Genomic DNA, 18643 nt, shown 5'->3' with positions numbered 1-18643 from the left:
GGCCTGGGTTCGATTCCCGGCTTGGGTCACTGTCTGTGTGGAGTTTGCACATTCTCCTCGTGTCTACGTGGGTTTCCTCCGGGTGCTCCGGTTTCCTCCCACAGTCCAAAGATGTGCGGGTTAGGTTGATTGGCCATGCTAAAATTGCCCCTTAGTGTCCTGGGATGTGTAGATTAGAGGGATTAGCAGGTAAAAAATATGTAGGGATATGGGGGTCGGGCCTGGGTGGGATTGTGGTCGGTGCAGACTCGATGGGCCAAATGGCCTCTTTCTGTACTGTAGGGTTTCTACGATTTCTATGAATATTTATTCATGTCACTGTAGCTTTAACCATTTCCAATTTGTCATATCTAATGTAATTTATTACTGTAATAAATCATTAATAAATGTCATTGAACACACAAACCACCAAGTCACTGTAAAACCAATATTAGTAGATAGCTTTCGATGCCTCAAGTTTATGTAAAGTGAAAACCAAACAATTGTATAAACAAAGTTACAAATCTATTTAAACTTTATTGTGAATTACACAATGGAACGGGCTTAAAAATGGAAATGATAGGAAGATCCCCAAGACAGGAAAGAATGATTTTAAAATCAAATTAAAAACACATTTGCTGAAATCCATCATTTGTAAACTAATTATGAATGGGATTAACATCAAATTAGACTGAACGGAAAATACCAGAAAATGAAGCTTTCTTACTGTCACTTCAGGTCATAAAAAGAGAATTGCAGTAAATTTAAATGACTGTGAGTTATCCATTAAGGATGAATTTAATATTAAAGTACAAATCTGTCCCTGGAATATTTAAGACAACTGGCATCTTGATAACATTACAAGAGTGATGTGCTTTTATAAAATTACTTCTCATTGAGGCACTACATTAATTGAAATCCTCTCCTGTTACAACCAAACAGTGCTAATGATTAGTGACCGTCATGTAACAACTTATTCATTCCCGAATGTTCCAGCCTTTTTTGACTGTCGAAGTCTCGATTTTCTTGGCACATTTTCTACCTCAGACTCAACTTTGACCGATGCTATACTTGTTGCTGAATTCACAGATTCAGAACCAGAAAGACGCGGAGGTGCCTTCCCTGGTTTTTTAGTTAGTTTGGTTTGTGTTGGTAGTCGTCTCTTTTTACATTTATCCATCAAGCAAAAGTCTTGGGGAGAACTCCCCACAGAAAACAAGGACCCACATCCATCCTCTTTTGTGAGGTCAAGACTGTTGGCTTTACCTTTGACTGACCTTTTACAAATGGAATTATGTTTTAAAAGCTTTTTTCTCACAGACGGTTTTCTTAAAGACTTGGGAGAATTCATTCCCATTGTAACCTCACGGAGGGATGCTGGGGTCTCTCCTGAAACTAGCTTCTTGGCACTATCTGTTCCGTCCTGACCAGAGCCTCTCCTTCGCTCCTTTTGCAATTTTGTGTTTACTTCATTTTGTTTAGGATCCTGCAGTGCTGGCTCACTGCCGCCCACTGTGCTTTTCAAACCTGTCTTCAGCTGTTCAATCGCTTGAGGTTGTTGTTGGCAGTTCTCTTCAGCTGGCCGTGTCTCGTTAATATATTTTTCCAGTTTTATGACAGGAAGTAATAACTTGCTTTGAACAGAGTTCATACAATCTTCTGTTCTTCCAGTATTTATATCCTGAATCTCATGCCTGAAACCTGTAGCAGATTGGACTACATCCTGCTCATCTTCTATTACAGCATGTAATACTTTTGGCAAGCAATTCTCAGTTTCGGATTTGTTAACGTTTCCCACTTTTGTGTGACAAGTCTTCTTCACACTGAAAAAAAATGAGAGGTCCAGTAAGAATTAAAATGTTCAGTGTCACTCAGATGAAAAACATTCATTTAAGTATCCCGTACTTGTGAAAAGTCCCCCAAAGTTATTCAAATGTCAATCTTAATTATTTCTGTTGCACATAGTTCAGATGTTTCCAGCTGTGAAAACTAATACTCGTTTCGCATAAATTTTATATTAAGTAAAAAAGCAAAAGCAGGAAGTACATTTTGTGGGGTTAACAAGAAACGTTTGTTTTTTGAAATGAACCTAAAAGAATTCTTCTAATAACATATTGTTTGTTCAAACGGACAACACATTAAAATTAAAGTCTTTATTCTGTGGTCATAATTGGAAATTCCAATATTTTAAAACTCTGAACACTTAACAAGCAGCAGCAAAGTTAAAAAGTAAAGTTAAAAGTTTATTTATCAGTCACAAGTAGGCTTACATTAACACTGCAATGAAGTTACTGTGAAAATACCCTAGTCGCCACACTCCGGCGCCTGTTCGGGTTACACTGAGGGAGAATTTAGCATGGTCAATTCACCTAACCTGCACATCTTTTGGACTGTGGGAGGATACCCGTAGGAAACCCATGCAGACACAGACAGTGACCCAAGCCGGGAATCGAACATGGGTCCCTGGTGCTATGAGGCAGCAGTGCTAACCACTGTGCCACCTTGATGCCCAGAATATCATGATCCTGTAAAGAAGTACTTAAAGCTGATTCTGGTAAAGCTAAAAAAAAATCCTGATATTTAATTTGCTCAAGATCTGAAAATGCTATGTATGGGAGAAGCTTATTCCCTGTTTCATCTGTTTCAGTTGAGCCGATCAGCTATGGACAAGGTTTCACATACTGCTTCACCTGCTTGCGATGCTGTAGCCTGCAAACCCAGCAATTGCAATGCAACAATAAAAAGCATTTAACTGATGCCTTTAACACAGAAAATGTCCCAAGGCACTTTACAAAGGAGTAACATGAGGAACTGAACACTGAATGAATTGGGATAGAAATTAGGGATGATAATTAAAGGCTTGGCAGTAAAGGTGAGTCTTGTGAAGGTCAGGGCCTAGGCAATTGAAAGCTCTGAGACCGCAGTGGCAGGGGGAGGGTAGGAAGATCAGAAAGCCAGATTCAGAAACCAAAGGATACAAAGGGGAGAGTAAGTCTGAAGGGGCTTGCAATGGTGGTGGTAAAGGATACCAAGGAAAGATTTGAGGACAAGGATGACAATTTAAAATTAAATGTATTGGGAATAGGGAGCCGTGATGGACAAGCATGGTTTTGTGCAGGGCAGGATATTTTGGATAAGTTGCAATTTATGAAATGTGGATGAAAGGATACCGGCAAGGAGAATGCTGGAGTAATTGGGTGTGGAGATGGCAATACAATGGACAAAGGTTTTAATGTTAGAGTGATAAGATAGAGGCAGAGGTGAATAATGTTACATTGGAAGAAATAAACGTGGTAAATGTGGGATTTGAAGCTCTGGCTCAAGCAGAAGCCAAGGTATTGCAGTCTTACTGAACCAAGAGTAGCCAAAGATGGATGGATTCATAAGAGCCAAGAAATAGGAGCAGGAGTATGCTATCTGGCCCATTGAGCTTCTCTGCCACTCATAAGAGCATTGCTGATCTGACTGTAAGCTCTCCTTTCCTGATTGCCCCCATGACCTCTGACTCCTTTGCTGAGGAGGTGATGGCCTAATGTTATTATCGCTAGACTATTAATCCAGAAACTCAGCTAATGTTCTGGGGACCCAGGTTCGAATCCTGCCATGGCAGATGGTGGAATTTGAATTCAATAAAAAGTATCTGGAATTAAGAATCTATTGATGACCATGAAACCATTGTTGATTATTTGAAAAACCCATCTGGTTCACTGATGCCCTTTAGGGAAGGAAATCTGCCATCCTAACTTGGTCTGGTTGACTCTCAACTGCTCGCCATGGAGAACTAGGTTTGGGCAATAAATGCTGGCCAGCCAGTGACACCCATGTCCCACGAATGAATTAAAAAAAATCAAAAATCTATCTAACTCAGCCTTGAATATATTCAATGACCAAATCTCTGCTGTTCTCTGTGGAAGAGATTTTCTAAAGACTAAAAGGCCTCAGAGAAGAAATTCCTCATCTCCATCTTAAGTAGGAAATACCTTATTTTTAAACTGTGCCTTCTAGTTCTAGATTCCCCTCCAAGGGCAATCCCCTCCCAACCTCTCAGCATTTACCCTGTCAATCCCCCTCATATATTTCAGTAAGATCACCTCTCATTCTTTGAACTCTAACTGAGTTTATGACGAGTTCCGCAGACCACAACATTGGTCTTTTTGTTGTTGGTACTGATGGAAATCATGGCTCAAACCAAGACTAGATTTTAAATGGAAACTTTAATAGCAAAGATGTGGTCGCAAGATTGAGTGAAATGCTTTGAGAAGTACAGCTGGATAGCACCAACATAATTATGGAAGCTAACTCCACATTTGTGGATGCTATCACAACAGGACAGCAAAAAGATAAGGAAAAGGAGGGACCAAAGAAAATCTTCACGGACTCCTGAGGTGACAGTGCAATAAGGAAAGAGAACGAGTTATATATCTATCTGTCTGCATCCAGATAGCTAGGAATGGGCTCAACAGGGATCTGAAACTGGATATGGTGGAGAAGAACAGAGATTTGATTTGATTTGATTTATTATTGTCACATGTATTAACATACAGTGAAAAGTATTGTTTCGTACGCGCAATACAAAACATACCGTTCATAGAGAAGGAAACGAGAGAATGCAGAATGTAGTGTTACAGTCATAGCTAGGGTGTTGAGAAAGATCAACTTAACGCGAGGTAGGTCCATTCAAAAGTCTGACAGCAGCAGGGAAGAAGCTGTTCTTGGTTGGTACGTGACCTCAGACTTTTGTATCTTGTTCCCGGCGGAAGGAGGTGGAAGAGAGAATGTCCAGGGTGCGTGGGGTCCTTAATTATGCTGGCTGTTTTGTCGAGGCAGCGGGAAGTGCAGACAGAGTCAATGGATGGGAGGCTGGCTTGCGTGATGGATTGGGCTACATTCACGACCTTTCGTAGTTCCTTGCGGTCTTGGGCAGAGCAGGAGCCCATACCAAGCTGTGATACAACCAGAAAGAATGCTTTCTATGGTGCATCTGTCAAAGTTGGTGAGAGTCGTAGCTGACATGCCAAATTTCCTTAGTCTTCTGAGAAAGTAGAGGCGTTGGTGGGCTTTCCTAACTCTAGCGTCGGCATGGGGGGACCAGAACAGAGATCTACATTGTTCAACATTGTGAAAAGACTGAGGAAGACAGAGGGAACACTCACTACAGTCAATATCACAGAGGATATCATTCACGGCTTTGACCAGGTCAGTCAGTGCTGTGGCATTGGAAGAAGCTGGTTTGGAGTGGCATTTTTTAAGGGGGAAGTGACAGTCATCTTAAAGGGGAGAGGGATGGTCAGGAATTTAATACTGGGTTTCAGTAGCATAGTTTGGGCTATAGAAAACCACCAACTTATTTTTAGGCTGTAGGAAACCAGAGACTTGCTCAATGATATACCAGCAGTTTCTCCAAGTCTTCCGTCCCCAGCAACTACCAGTTCAATATAATGCAATATTGATTTCTGTTACTGCTGCCTCTAACCATACTCTGTTATTACACCACTTAACATGAAAAGCAAGAAACAAAATGCTAGTATTTTGGTCTGCAGATCAGTTTGATAAGTAGATACATATTTGAAAATCACATTATAGAATTTATTTCCATTGGTAAATTTATGACCATTGTGAAAGCAGACCATATCAGGTTTAGGGTTTTGCCAAATATATTCTTTTGGATGCTGGACACTTCTATAAGTGGTCTAAGTCTTATATTTAAGGGTTTCTTCGTACTGCGCAATTTGCATCAGCATATCCTGGGAAACAAAATAATAGGACAGCCATGCAATCAGAACCTAAGACAGCATCTTTTGCAGGTATCTTTATCTACACTGTTCCTGACCTTTTCAAAGATAGAGCAATATGGTGAGCCGATGCTTAGATACACATTGTTACGTAGTTTTATTTTACTAACAAAATGCTAATAACAAACATAACAAAATTTCACTTGCTCTAAATAACTGTTTTAGCTGAGTAAGAAAAATATAAAAGATCCTATCTAAGTCGATGGGCTGAATACATTTGCTTGTAGCCAATCAGTATTAAACTAGAAGAAGTGCAAAGAGCCTGGATGTTTAGGCAACTTGCTTGGTCTCCCCCTCTTAGTAGACTTTATCAGCTGATCTCTCAACGAGAGTCTTTGTTCTCTTCATCTTCTATATCTACAGGAAGTTGAGGTTTGGTTCCCAGTCCCAGCCCTTGTCTGGGAGTTGGCCTAAAGAGCAGCTAATCAAGCCTGCTGTCTGAATTGAAATGAGTTTTGTGCAAAGCTCAACAGGACGGAACCTTCTATCCTACCATGGTGTCAATGCCTCAGATAATGATTTCCTACTGAACCAAAATCAGCATACGAAACTAATTTAGAGCCTGGGTAATTAATATATAAATCCCATCTCTGTCCCAGCAGGTTCATGTTGGAGGAGGATTTCTAATCTTGGAAAACAATCTAAGTCAACACTTTAGCATTAGTCATATCTGCATCCTTTCCATGAAGAAAAATGTACCAAAAATCCCAAAACAAGACATACTAATCACTGTTCTAAATTCAATCTAGATAAGATAATGGTATTTTTGCCATTAGAATTTATAACTTTCTCACTTGCAACTGGGATTAGAGCCAAAAATAACATTTCAAAGATAGCTGCCTATGATCTATAGCAGTCACTGGTGTAAGTGGAGGATATATTAATTTGAATAGTACTGGGATTAGAGCTTTGTCTGGAATAGTTTGGGAAGTGAGAAACCAGCAGGAATACTGCTTCTTTTTCTAGTTTCTATAGTACCATATGGATCATGAAGAATGGCAAGAGCACTTTAAAGGAATTTCTGCACATGGATGGGAATACTGCAACCACTAATATTCCAAAGCGCTTCACACAGGCAACAGAGGTTAGTTGATAAAAGTCAGCTAAAAGAGAGACCAAGCAAGTTGCCTAAAGAAAAGGAGCATCAAGGCTCTTTGCAATCAAAGTCAACGTTATCATTGACTCCCAGCAAGACAACAGACATTTCCAATTAACTCTCTCTGTTATACAGGCATATTTATTCCGTTACCGTGGTGACTCCAGGTGAGTAACAGAAGGGTTGCAATCCACTACTCAGTTTATTTTACTGGATTTACCTGAAACAACTCCACCACACACTCCTTCGCTAAGACCTTCCTTAAAACCCATCTCTTTGATCAATGTTTTAATTACCCCCTCCCATTATCCCCTTTAGATGGACATCTTTTTTTCTGGTTGTACCTATGTGAAGTGCTTTTGGACACTGTCTATGTTAAAAGTGCTAAACATTGTCGTTATGGTTTAAGTATCATCTCTCAAGGAATCAAATAATTGATTAACACCATTGAATGCTCCATATAAAATGTTACAGCTCCGTAGAGTTATGGAAAAATGCGAGGTAGTAGATGCAAAAGTTTACACTGATACATTGTGGCATGCAGGAAGGAAAGAAAGTTAAACTCCAAAAATTTCCCACCAAGGCATAAAGTTGAGGCCTAAAATGTGCCTGCTATATAGAAGAGGGCAGCATCTGGAATTTTACAGTCCCGCCAGTGGCTTCAATTGATTTTTGGCTGTTCTCCAAATTTTCCCATCCCACCTGCGACCAAGTCTTCCACTGGTGGACTGGAACTCTCAAATAGCAATTCATGGTGCCTCTTCAAAAGTTGCAAAAAATGCAGCTTTCCTTTTAGATAAGTCCGTAACATAGCCAGACTTAAGACTTTTCATTTTATAGTCGGGGAGTAAGCTCTTCAGCCTAATTATCTAGTAATACATACATGTGTTTCAAAGCTGCTTTCTTCTTCTGTACTGAAAGAGAGACATCCGGAAGCCCTTTCATTTCTGAATCCCCAGTGAAGTATTCTGAGGCTCCATGCTCAGTGCCCTATTAAAGAAATGCAATATCTCATTAAAAAATAGGTGCGCTTACATATAAATCTGCTTATTCTGTTTTATTATTTTATGCACTAATCACTCATCACTAACTGGGAAATAAAACACTTTCCATTTGGGTCACCCATGAGCAGCAAGGTGCAAGACGTGCTGGTTAGGGCGCATTGGCCATGCTAAATTCTCCCTTAGTGTACCCGAACAGGCGCCGGAGTGTGGCGACTAGGGGATTTTCACAGTAACTTCACTGCAGTGTTAATGTAAGCCATTTTGTGACACTAATAAATAAACTTTAACTTAATTCTAGGTTAGGTACAGCTAAAGCTCATGAAATCACATTTTGGAGCTGGTATGTAAAGTCTGTTATCAATAAACATGATTGTGAAATTGTGTCTCTTTAAGACAGTAGAAGATAGTTTATAAATTTAATCAATCCTGAAACATACCTTTGTTCCTCTGGAAAGCTAACATATTGGGCAGACTCTTACGGCCTTGCTTGGGCGAGACCGGAAATTCCCGCTCGAGGTCATCGGAGATTTCTGTTGTCGGACGCTCGCCCATGCCGATTCCGTGGCGGGCAAGGTGGTAGAGTTCCAGCCCATAATAGGAATTATTTATTCCATCGACTCATTTTTTGTATTTTGTATTTTGAGATGGTGAATAAAATAAACTTGATTGCTGGAATCAAATTTAAGTATCAGCTGTAATGCATCGGCTGTATTGTACTGAATCAGCTTTATTTGGCTGCATGCCATACCACAGCTCCAGCTGATACAGTGCAACAATGCAGCTGATCCCAATGTTCACTTTTCTATTATTTGAAAAGAAACAATTTAACAAGCAAGTTTATTGTTCAGAGCAGATTTAAAACCAACTCTATTCGGGTATCTTTGAAGGCACATTAGCACATTTCAACTGAAGCTATTATTTTAATTTACAACACAATCTCCTTAAAATTTTACCCACAATTTGTCTGATGTTTGGGTTAACATACCGTGATAAATCACTGGATTTGTGCAGAACAAAGTTAGGCATGTCCACTCTACCTCAATCTCAATCACAAAAGAACATCCCATTGCCATTTCTAACGCCACACATACTGTATAAACTCTCTCAAAGAAATTGTTAATTTAGCGCCAATTAGCATCAAATTAAGAAAATGTCTGTGTTACCAATCTGCCTATTCACAAGTGGATCAAGACGGTTCATGCTCCACTAATGTAGTATCTTCCTGCAAAATGGAAACTGCAAAACTTTGATTCTATTAGTGTATCTGGTAACAGTGACACAGTGGTTAGTTAGCACTGCTGCCTCTCAGCTCCGGAGACCTGGGTTTGATTCCGGCCTTGGATGACTGTGTGGAGTTTGCATGTTCTCCCCTTGTCTGCATGGGTTTCCTCAATAAGAAGTCTCACAATACCAGATTAAAGTCCAACAGGTTTATTTGGTAGCAAATATCATAAGCTTTCGGAGCACTGCTCCTTCGTCAGATGGAGTGGATATCTGCTCTCAAACAGTGCACAGACACAGAAATCAAGTTACAGAATACTAATTAGAACGCGAATCTCTACAGCCAGCCAGGTCTTAAAGGTACAGACAATGTGGGTGGAGGGAGCATTCAACACAGGTTAAAGAGATGTGTATTGTCTCCAGACAGAACAGCTAGTGAGATTCTACAAGCCCAGGAGGCAAGCTGTGGAGGTTACTGATAATGTGACATAAATCCAACATCCCGGTTTAGGCCGTCCTCATGTGTGCGGAACTTGGCTATCAGTTTCTGCTCAGCGACTCTGCGCTGTCGTGTGTCGTGAAGGCCGCCTTGGAGAACGCTTACCTGAAGATCCAAGGCTGAATGCCCGTGACTGCTGAAGTGCTCCCCCACAGGAAGAGAACAGTCCTGCCTGGTGATTGTTGAGCGGTGTTCATTCATCCGTTGTCGTAACGTCTGCATGGTTTCCCCAATGTACCATGCCTCGGGACATCCTTTCCGGCAGCGTATCAGGTAGACAACGTTGGCCGAGTTACATTGGGGAAACCATGCAGACGCTACGACAACGGATGAATGAACACCGCTCGACAATCACCAGGCAAGACTGTTCTCTTCCTGTGGGGGAGCACTTCAGCAGTCACGGGCATTCAGCCTTGGATCTTCAGGTAAGCGTTCTCCAAGGCGGCCTTCACGACACACGACAGCGCAGAGTCGCTGAGCAGAAACTGATAGCCAAGTTCCGCACACATGAGGACGGCCTAAACCAGGATGTTGGATTTATGTCACATTATCAGTAACCTCCACAGCTTGCCTCCTGGGCTTGTAGAATCTCACTAGCTGTTCTGTCTGGAGACAATACACATCTCTTTAACCTGTGTTGAATGCTCCCTCCACCCACATTGTCTGTACCTTTAAGACCTGGCTGGTTGTAGAGATTCGCGTTCTAATTAGTATTCTGTAACTTGATTTCTGTGTCTGTGCACTGTTTGAGAGCAGATATCCACTCCATCTGACGAAGGAGCAGTGCTCCGAAAGCTTATGGTATTTGTTACCAAATAAACCTGTTGGACTTTAACCTGGTGTTGTGAGACTTCTTACTGTGTTTACCCCAGTCCAACGCCGGCATCTCCACATCATGGGTTTCCTCATACAGAGTTTTCTCTGTTTTCCTCTCTTAGTCACAAAGATGTGCAGGTTAGGTGGATTGGCCATGCTGCATTGCCACTTAGTGTCAAAGATGTGTAGGTTAGGTGAATTACCAATGGAAAATCTGGGGGGGTGGGGGGGGCTACGAGGATAGGGCAAAGGGCAGGCCTGGGTGGGATGCTATTTCAGAGAGTCGGTGCAGACTTGATGGGCTGAATGGCCTCTTCCTGCACTGTAGGGATTCTATGGTTCTATGGGCATGGCCTGACCAGGGTGGTAGCATATCCTATAGGGCTAAAAAGGAACCACCTAGCAACACAACATAGAAACAATGCATATCTCATCACAATGCTCTCAAATATCAAGGTACTTCCAGAGAAGGGTGCACCCACACTTAATTAATGAAAATGTCATATCATTTAAATATTACAAAGGCAACTCTTAGGACTTGCATTGAATAAACAATATAACAAACATACGATGGTTCATGATTTAATTTCATAACATGCAATCAAATCAGTAAAACACATCAAAGTTTATTGTTTCTATATCATGGATTGGGTCACTGCTTGTAAAAATATAATAAAACATTATACTATACTGTTTATTATACTATTGATCCCTTTATCTTTCTATGTAAGATAAAATAAACAATCCAAATGTAACAACCACACCAATCCAAAATATGTTCATCAAAACCTCCCCCAGTTTAATGGGCATGGTTATTCTAATTCTAAACCTCTATTACACAGAAGGCGGGTGGTGGGTGCCTGAACTCGCTGCCGGGGGAGGTAGCAGAAGCAGATACGATAGTGACTTTTAAGGGGCGTCTTGACAAATACATGAATAGAACGGGCGTGGAGGGATATGGCCCCGGAAGGGTAGTGGGTTTTAGTTAAGTCGGGCAGCATGGTCGGTGCAGGCTTGGAGGGCCGAAGGACCTGTTCCTGTGCTGTAATTTTCTTTGTCCTTTGTTTATTTTCCATGTTTTGCCTTCCAAAATATATTTCATATTTAGCAAGTGAAAATTATGATTCATATTCATTGCTGATACAAAATATTATAAAAGAAAGAAATGTGCAGCAAGTTTCATCACTCTGGTGATCCTGGGATTAACAATAAATCTTGGGGCAGGTTCTTTTGCTGCAGAATTGCTTTTGCAGTCCTGAAAGGGTTAACAAACATGAGTTCTTAAAACAAGTGATCACAGTCTGGGTAGGTCATAAGTGAGTGTTTCTCTCTCCCCCATTCCCCAGAGTAGTTTTAAAACAAAACAAAACATGAAAAGAACACACAAAATAGATGCAGAATTGTTCAATTAAAGGACTCAAGTATGAGTCAGCCCTCGATACTGAAAGACACTGTGGGAACTGCTGAAAATTCTTCTGAAAGAATTATGTAAACTCCCTCAGGCTGGAAATAAGCCACAAAGGGAAGCTGTTATAAGGAAAGCCAAAGGACATGACACAGAATGTAAGTCCAAGCAATCACTGAGCTAATACGGATGTATTTCTTGTGATTTTCCTCAATGTCCTCAAACTTAATCAGTCTCTATTTAGAATAGGGGTGGCATAAATGAAGTCGGAATCTTTGCAACTGCTTCAATCAGAACACCACAAACTCTTTTAGAAACATTTGTTATGGTAAACTAAATCTGACGCAGCAATCCTTCCTGTAGGCATCAATTAAGCAGCTTTTAGAAGACAAAAACGGGACACAATGATAGCCCCAGATGTTTGTTGATCAAAAGGCATGCATTGTTGCGCTTAAAATAACCTAGTTTTTACATCCGATGTTAAAAATATTGCAATGTGTGTTTAATATTAGATCTGATAATTCCGTGCTTAGGACTTATTTTTAGCCCATATATTTCTCCATCACAGTAACTTCTATTTAATTTTAAAAGAAACATTTTGTATGAATTTTGAATGTTGCTTACAGCCCATCTCGACCTATAGTTTTACTATTTATAGAAGAAACTGAAAAAAAGGCAATTTTTGCTTTAAAATTTATTTCTACAATGCTTCAAGACTCCTCAGCACAGTAAATAAAGGCCTCCATTCATGCCAAATGCATTAGTGCCACCAGTGTCATCTGCCCTGTCTGATAGCTCACCCCCCAAAATAGTTTCACAAACCACTATTTCTTGACAAAATCTTTACACTGATAGAATGTGTTAAAAATGCTTCAGTGGCTTTATGCAAAATCACGTCAAGGTAACTAAAACTCAGGAAAAAAATCTAGCCTGCAAATTCCACTGGCAACTTGCCAGCCAAAATCAACAAAGAATTATTGAGTTCACCTTATAACATGAATAAAACAAACGAGGATAGTATCATAAGCTAAGAGTTCACATATGTATGAATGGTCTCACAGCTTAAAGTATAGGGTATTCTACTTACCTTATAAACTTGTGAGAAACTTTGAAATAATTAGAATTTTTCCACAGTAGGAATTATTCTCTGGCAGCCTTTGGTCTCATGAGATGATGATCTGAGCCTTGGTGGTCAACTATGTATTAAGCAATGCCTGGTGTGATCCAGGAGCCCCACTCTGGCATGGCAGTCTCTGCCTTAGATGCTACAGATGAAGACAGAAAGCTGAGAAGATGCAGAATTCACTGCCCTATTTTCTCTGGGCCCTCTTCTCAGCCAGCTGAGCTTTCCATTTGTCCTCGCCTCTTCCAGTGCCTCTTCCGAACAGTCAGCTTCCAGATGTCCCAGCTGTTGATGACTGTCTCACAGCTGTACGTGCTGATGTCTGCTGTCTTTATATCTTGTTTGCAGGTGTCCTTGAAGCATAAGTACACATCCAGCAGGTCATGACCCAGTGGCCAGTTCACTGTACAGAAGGTCTTTGGGCATATGGCCGTCATCTATCCAACAAACATGGCCGAGTCAACGCACACACCATCAACGTATTAATAAATGTATGCTGATACAATTAGCATGGTCCAAAACCTCTGAGTTGGTGACCCTGTCCCAGGAAGACATGTCAATGATACCTCTGAGACAACAAAGGTGGTAAGAAGTTTAACAACACCAGATCCGAAAGCTTGTGTGGCTTTTGCTACCAAATAAACCTGTTGGACTTTAACCTGGTGTTGTTAAACATCTTACTGTGTTTACCCCAGTCCAACGCCGGCATCTCCACATCACAACAAAGATGAACATTGTTCAGTCTTTTCCCCTGCTAGCATATGTTGTCTAGGTCTCACTACTGTAGGGAGGACACTGAGGACATAGACTTGCAGCGTGGCATTCTTCATTAGGTTGCTATTGATCCATACACTCCACAATATGAAATTAACTAGATTTTCCACCCCATTATAACCCATGACTGGAAGTTTAGATCCCAACACTGGTTAAAGCATAGGTTCACTAAATTAATTGTGATATATTTCTAACTGGGTCTACTTGAAAAGGGCACTTTGTCTGCTTAGTCTTCAATTATTCTAATTTCATAAAATGAATTATATAAGGCTGCAAAACTAATGGAAATCCTTCCTGATACTGCAAAAATATTGTACATTCTACAAAGGTAGCAAAATGGAGATTACATACACAGCAAAATAGAAGACAGATTGCATTAACAAACAAAAATAGAGGGGTTTGGGTGTCACGTTTAATTCTCATACTAGCCAAGCCAAGATATGTCACAGCCTTAACTTGTGAATTTTAGAGTTGACACAGCAAAAAGACATATTATTTAATGTTAATTAATAGCCATTTTAGTTCTTGCATTATGATAATAGAACCGTCTTTCTAAATGTTTTCAAAAACACTTACAGTAAAGTGTTTAATTATTTTATCTTTAAAATAAAAATAAATGTTTAAAGTGAACCTTCAACCCAGCATTGCACTTTTTTTCAGTATAAGCTTCTAAATGTGTCAGAAAGAGCTGTAAGGACTTGAAAACAGAAGAAATCGGAGCAGCAACTGATCATAAGGCTCCTTGGACTTGCTCCGCCATTCGATACCATCATGGCTGATCTTCTGCCTCACCTCTACTTTCCCACAAGTTCCCCATATCCATCAATTCCCTGAGACACCAAAACTCTATCTCAGCCTTAAATACACTCAACATTGGAGCATCCACAACTCTGTGGGGTAGAAAATACCAAAGGTTCACAGCCCTTTGAGTAAAGAAATTTCTCCTCTTCTCAATCTTAAGCGATCGACCCTTATCCTTAGTCTGTGGCATCATGTTCTAGATTCCCTAGCTGTAGAAAACAATCTCTCAGTGTCCACCCTGTCAAGCCACTATGCTTTTGTAATGACTCAGGAAGCCCGACTGGAAAGGGACCCCATAGTTTATTACAGAATGCAAAGTAAAGCCACTTTGCAGTGGACATACACTAGTCCCTGCCTGGGACTGCAGTTCAGCAGGCCCAGTCCTGGGTCCTGCCTTATACAAAGCTTCAGTAATGAGTTCCAACTGGGCAGGCCGCTGCCTGTTACTAGGAGAACTCATACTCAAAAGTGATTTCCCCATGGACCTCGTGGGGGTTATCACAGCTTTCAATTAACACATTAGAGAATGAGCATGACCCTGTTCCCTCAAAAGGTCTTGCAATATTAATAGCCACTGCGCTTACTTAATATATAGCACTCAGTGATCAGCGCTGGTTACTTTTCTGTGGAACATGATAGGCCTTGAATTGGATAAGACTGAACACAGGCATGGGGATCACAATGCATAATAAATCTGCACATCTTCATTATGTTGCATGCAGAATGTTGCATTTGTGTTGCTTGCTGATTCCTGTAATTGCTGAGAGCAACCACTTTTGCCCATGCTGTTCACTGGCCGCATGGTCACCTCCATCAGCACCCTTGTGGAGCATTGTCATGATGGCAGACTTCAAAGTTTCTATTGCAGCACAAAAACTTCAAAGGCCCGAATGCTGCAGTGAAATCTCAGACCAATGCATTGCAAGCTCAGGCTGCTCCCATCGTGACTCTGAATACCATTCTTCTAAGGGGTTTCCAGGATGTCATAAGAGTCCATCAATCTGTTTTCCAACAATCAGGAGGAATATCAAGGCACGGTTCTATGGAGCAGAAACATGCTGTCCTCTCTCTCTGGATGTCAGAATTCCTGCTCTCAACCCCACACTCTGGCTACAGTCAGCTAGTCTGCCAGCCAGCCCAGAGATTTGGAGCCCAGGCCAAGGTGGACAATCTGAAGATGGGCCCTCTAGGCCCTGAGCTGCTCGAGACCATCCTCAAAGCATTTAGAGTCTCCTCAAATGAAGGTCAGCTTTCATCACCCATACTCCAATCACTGGGGAAGAACCTCAGAGGAACACTAGGATAGGTAAAGGCACACAGAAGAGGGGCATAAAGGAATGCACAATAGTAATTAGTTTGATTTTGTACGTTTTTTAAGGTGTGAACAGATAAAATTAGATTTGAATTATTTTCTTTAAATGTTGGCAACGAGAGGACAATGTGATTTTTGGTGATAGAAGAAAGGTAAGGAGTGTGAGATCACTTTACCAAAATGGCACACTACACACTTCTAGTGGGAAATGTGTGGGTGAATTTCCAACACCGCCTTCCATTCTTATTTGTCTGCACAGTACAAAGAATGCCCAATTTAGTCTCTGAAGAATTTTCACATGGAGGAATAGACACAACTATGCACATGCACGATTGAGTTCCACTTTCATGGAAACAAAATTGGAACATCAAGTGATTTTCATTGGTGCATCATATCAGATAACATAAGCACGAAAAAGGATAACTAGTGGGAAAGAAAACACAAGTAACTTGCCAGTAAATTTAACACTAACAACATTGAAAATTATTATTGTCCTTGCACAGGACAGTGGTATCATTCCACTAAAGTGATTATGGAACTTCCAACAGGGTTCCTTTTTTCTGTGCATTAGAGAGAAATCCAAAGTGCAGTGTGACTATTTCAGAATCCGGCGAAGTTCCTAAAGTCTGATCAGTTTTACAGTGGACAAAGTGCAGATCAAGCTGCATTTCACTTTCTGCTCTGCTGGCAGCCACTGTTTATCTACTCAACATCATTTCCCCCACCCACAGGACCCCCACCCACTGAGGACTGCAGCAGTGGGTATCAGTGAGCTGCTTCCAGACATCCCACAGCCCTCCTTCACTCCAGCCCCCACTGCTCGATGTTAAGTACAGATGAGGCCCAGTGTTGAGTTTGGCTCAGGCTTTGTGCCAACAAGTTTGGACACAGAGTGATCATGTTGCTGATGCATCACCTTCTTCAGATTCAAGTCCAAGTTTGCCCCAGAATGTTTATAACTGGGCTGCGTATATGCAAATCAGAAACATTCACTGCCTCAAAGTGTAATTAGAAACCCCAGTTCAACCCCAGCTCTGTTTACAGGCCTTTTCTTAAATCTTGGACACACATTTTGGTAATAGCACTTTCTAGATAAGAAGTTTCACAAAGACTGGAAGTAGTATATAAAGCTTTGTCATTATCAGTGGTAGTCTGGATGGAGTTTTAACCAGAGAAGTTGCAAAAGATTATCAGGTGAATGTTCCGTAAGCCATAGCCAGCCAGGTCATGAATCAGCAATTTGATTTTTTACAAGAGGTTGTTTGAACTTCTGTAGAATAAAGGAGAGTAGGTGCAGACGAGAGAAGACATGAGAGTGAGTAGGAGGGATCGTTCACCTGGAGGAAATTTGTCATAACATCATCAAGCAAATTCAGCTTACTGTTACTTTTCTGAAAGATGGCTGGCCACAACCACAACTGTTCCTCACCAGGGACCATTTAAAAATGCTCTGACTAAGCTCCGAGTAATAGCAAACACATTCTGCTTTGCTTGTTCAAATAAAACGTCGCTGTGGTTTTGTCTGTTCTCAGAAACACTGGTTTAATCATGAGGTTTTTTTTAAGGGTTCAAAGAGTAAGAAAAGCATAGAACTCCAGTTAACAGATCTGATAGTTCTGCTCCTCAAGCAGCTATTGACTAAAGAGGCTCTCTGCTAAAGGTCCATCCCAAAGAGACATTCAAGACCAACACGACCTGAGAAAAACATATGGGTCAAGGGAGAATTCACCAAAATACATTTTTGTTGATAGTCTACCATTAAACATGATTCAAAATACTGGTAAGTGCTCTTTGTCTGACATAATCAAGCAAACAAAACTGAACGTCTGGGACCAATGTTCACCAAAGCTGTCGACCAAAATTGTAGATACATAATCAGATGTGAATTGCATACTATTAATGAAAGTCATCCATAGCTGATAGGTCACAGGTCTTTTGATAAATTATCCACACAATTTCGCAGCTTCACATGGGGCATTAAAAAAATACCTGTGTGAAAGTTTCGGGGGGCAGGTTGGTAGAAGGCAAATTAGCAATGGAATAACCGCACTGTTCACACAGTTGCAGTATTGGTAGAGGCCTGGAAGCCATTTGCACGCCTGGAAGCCATTTGCTATTGGTCAAGTAACATGTGATGCAGGAAGTACCAGACAGAAAGGGAAACAGCTAAAGTTGGCATCTGTGAACCTTAGGTGAGGGCAGAGTTAGGCTAAACTCCGACAGCTCCACAGTTCAATAGGCAACTGCTACTCACTGCATTAATTCTCTAAGGAAGAATAGTCATTTGGGTAATGCACCAAGTGTCAACTGATATTTATGGAAATCCCCAGCAAGGGATCTACACTTTCCAGCAAAGAGGAGACAACTGACAAAGAAAACTGTGACAAAATAAAGAACAAAAGAACATGGAATATAGGTTAATTTTTGTCCACAAAATTGCACCACTCTTAAAAATGCTATTCTGTTGGTAGGTTATACTGATTTAATATGTTTCATTTAATTAACCATCCCAAGGTGCTTGTTTGGGGTATGCTGAACACAAAGCAGAAAGTAAAGAAAAAAGGGAGTATCTGACAAAACTGGCAATGATTTTGAGGGGGCTTTTTAAGTTGGAGAGAGATAGTAAGGCAATTTGTTAATGACTCACAGTGTCAGGGGTTCATTTCCGGCTCAGTTCACAGTCTGTTTGGAGTTTACGCTTCTCCCCGTGTCTGCATGGGTTTCCTCCAGGTGCTCCGGTTTCCTCCCACACTCCAAAGATGTGCGGGTTAGGTGGATTGGCCATGCTAAATTGCCCTTTAGTGTCAGGGGGACTAGCAGG

General features: G+C 40.9%; 1 protein-coding gene across 1 annotated transcript in view; it reads right to left on the bottom strand.

Annotated features, from left to right (window-relative positions):
* Window positions 1–590: 590 nt before the first annotated feature.
* Window positions 591–18643, bottom strand: part of slx4ip (SLX4 interacting protein) — a 111411-nt gene continuing 93358 nt past the window's right edge. Inside the window, 3 exon segments of the mRNA XM_078230357.1 lie at window positions 591–984; window positions 986–1802; window positions 7751–7857. Coding sequence (XP_078086483.1) covers window positions 931–984; window positions 986–1802; window positions 7751–7857 — 978 coding nt within the window. The 3' untranslated portion in view covers window positions 591–930.

This window comes from Mustelus asterias, chromosome 15 (genome assembly GCF_964213995.1).
Source record: "Mustelus asterias chromosome 15, sMusAst1.hap1.1, whole genome shotgun sequence".
Lineage (NCBI taxonomy): Eukaryota > Metazoa > Chordata > Chondrichthyes > Carcharhiniformes > Triakidae > Mustelus > Mustelus asterias.
Note: the sequence above shows the minus strand (reverse complement) of the source record. Positions and strands in the feature narration are given on the sequence as shown.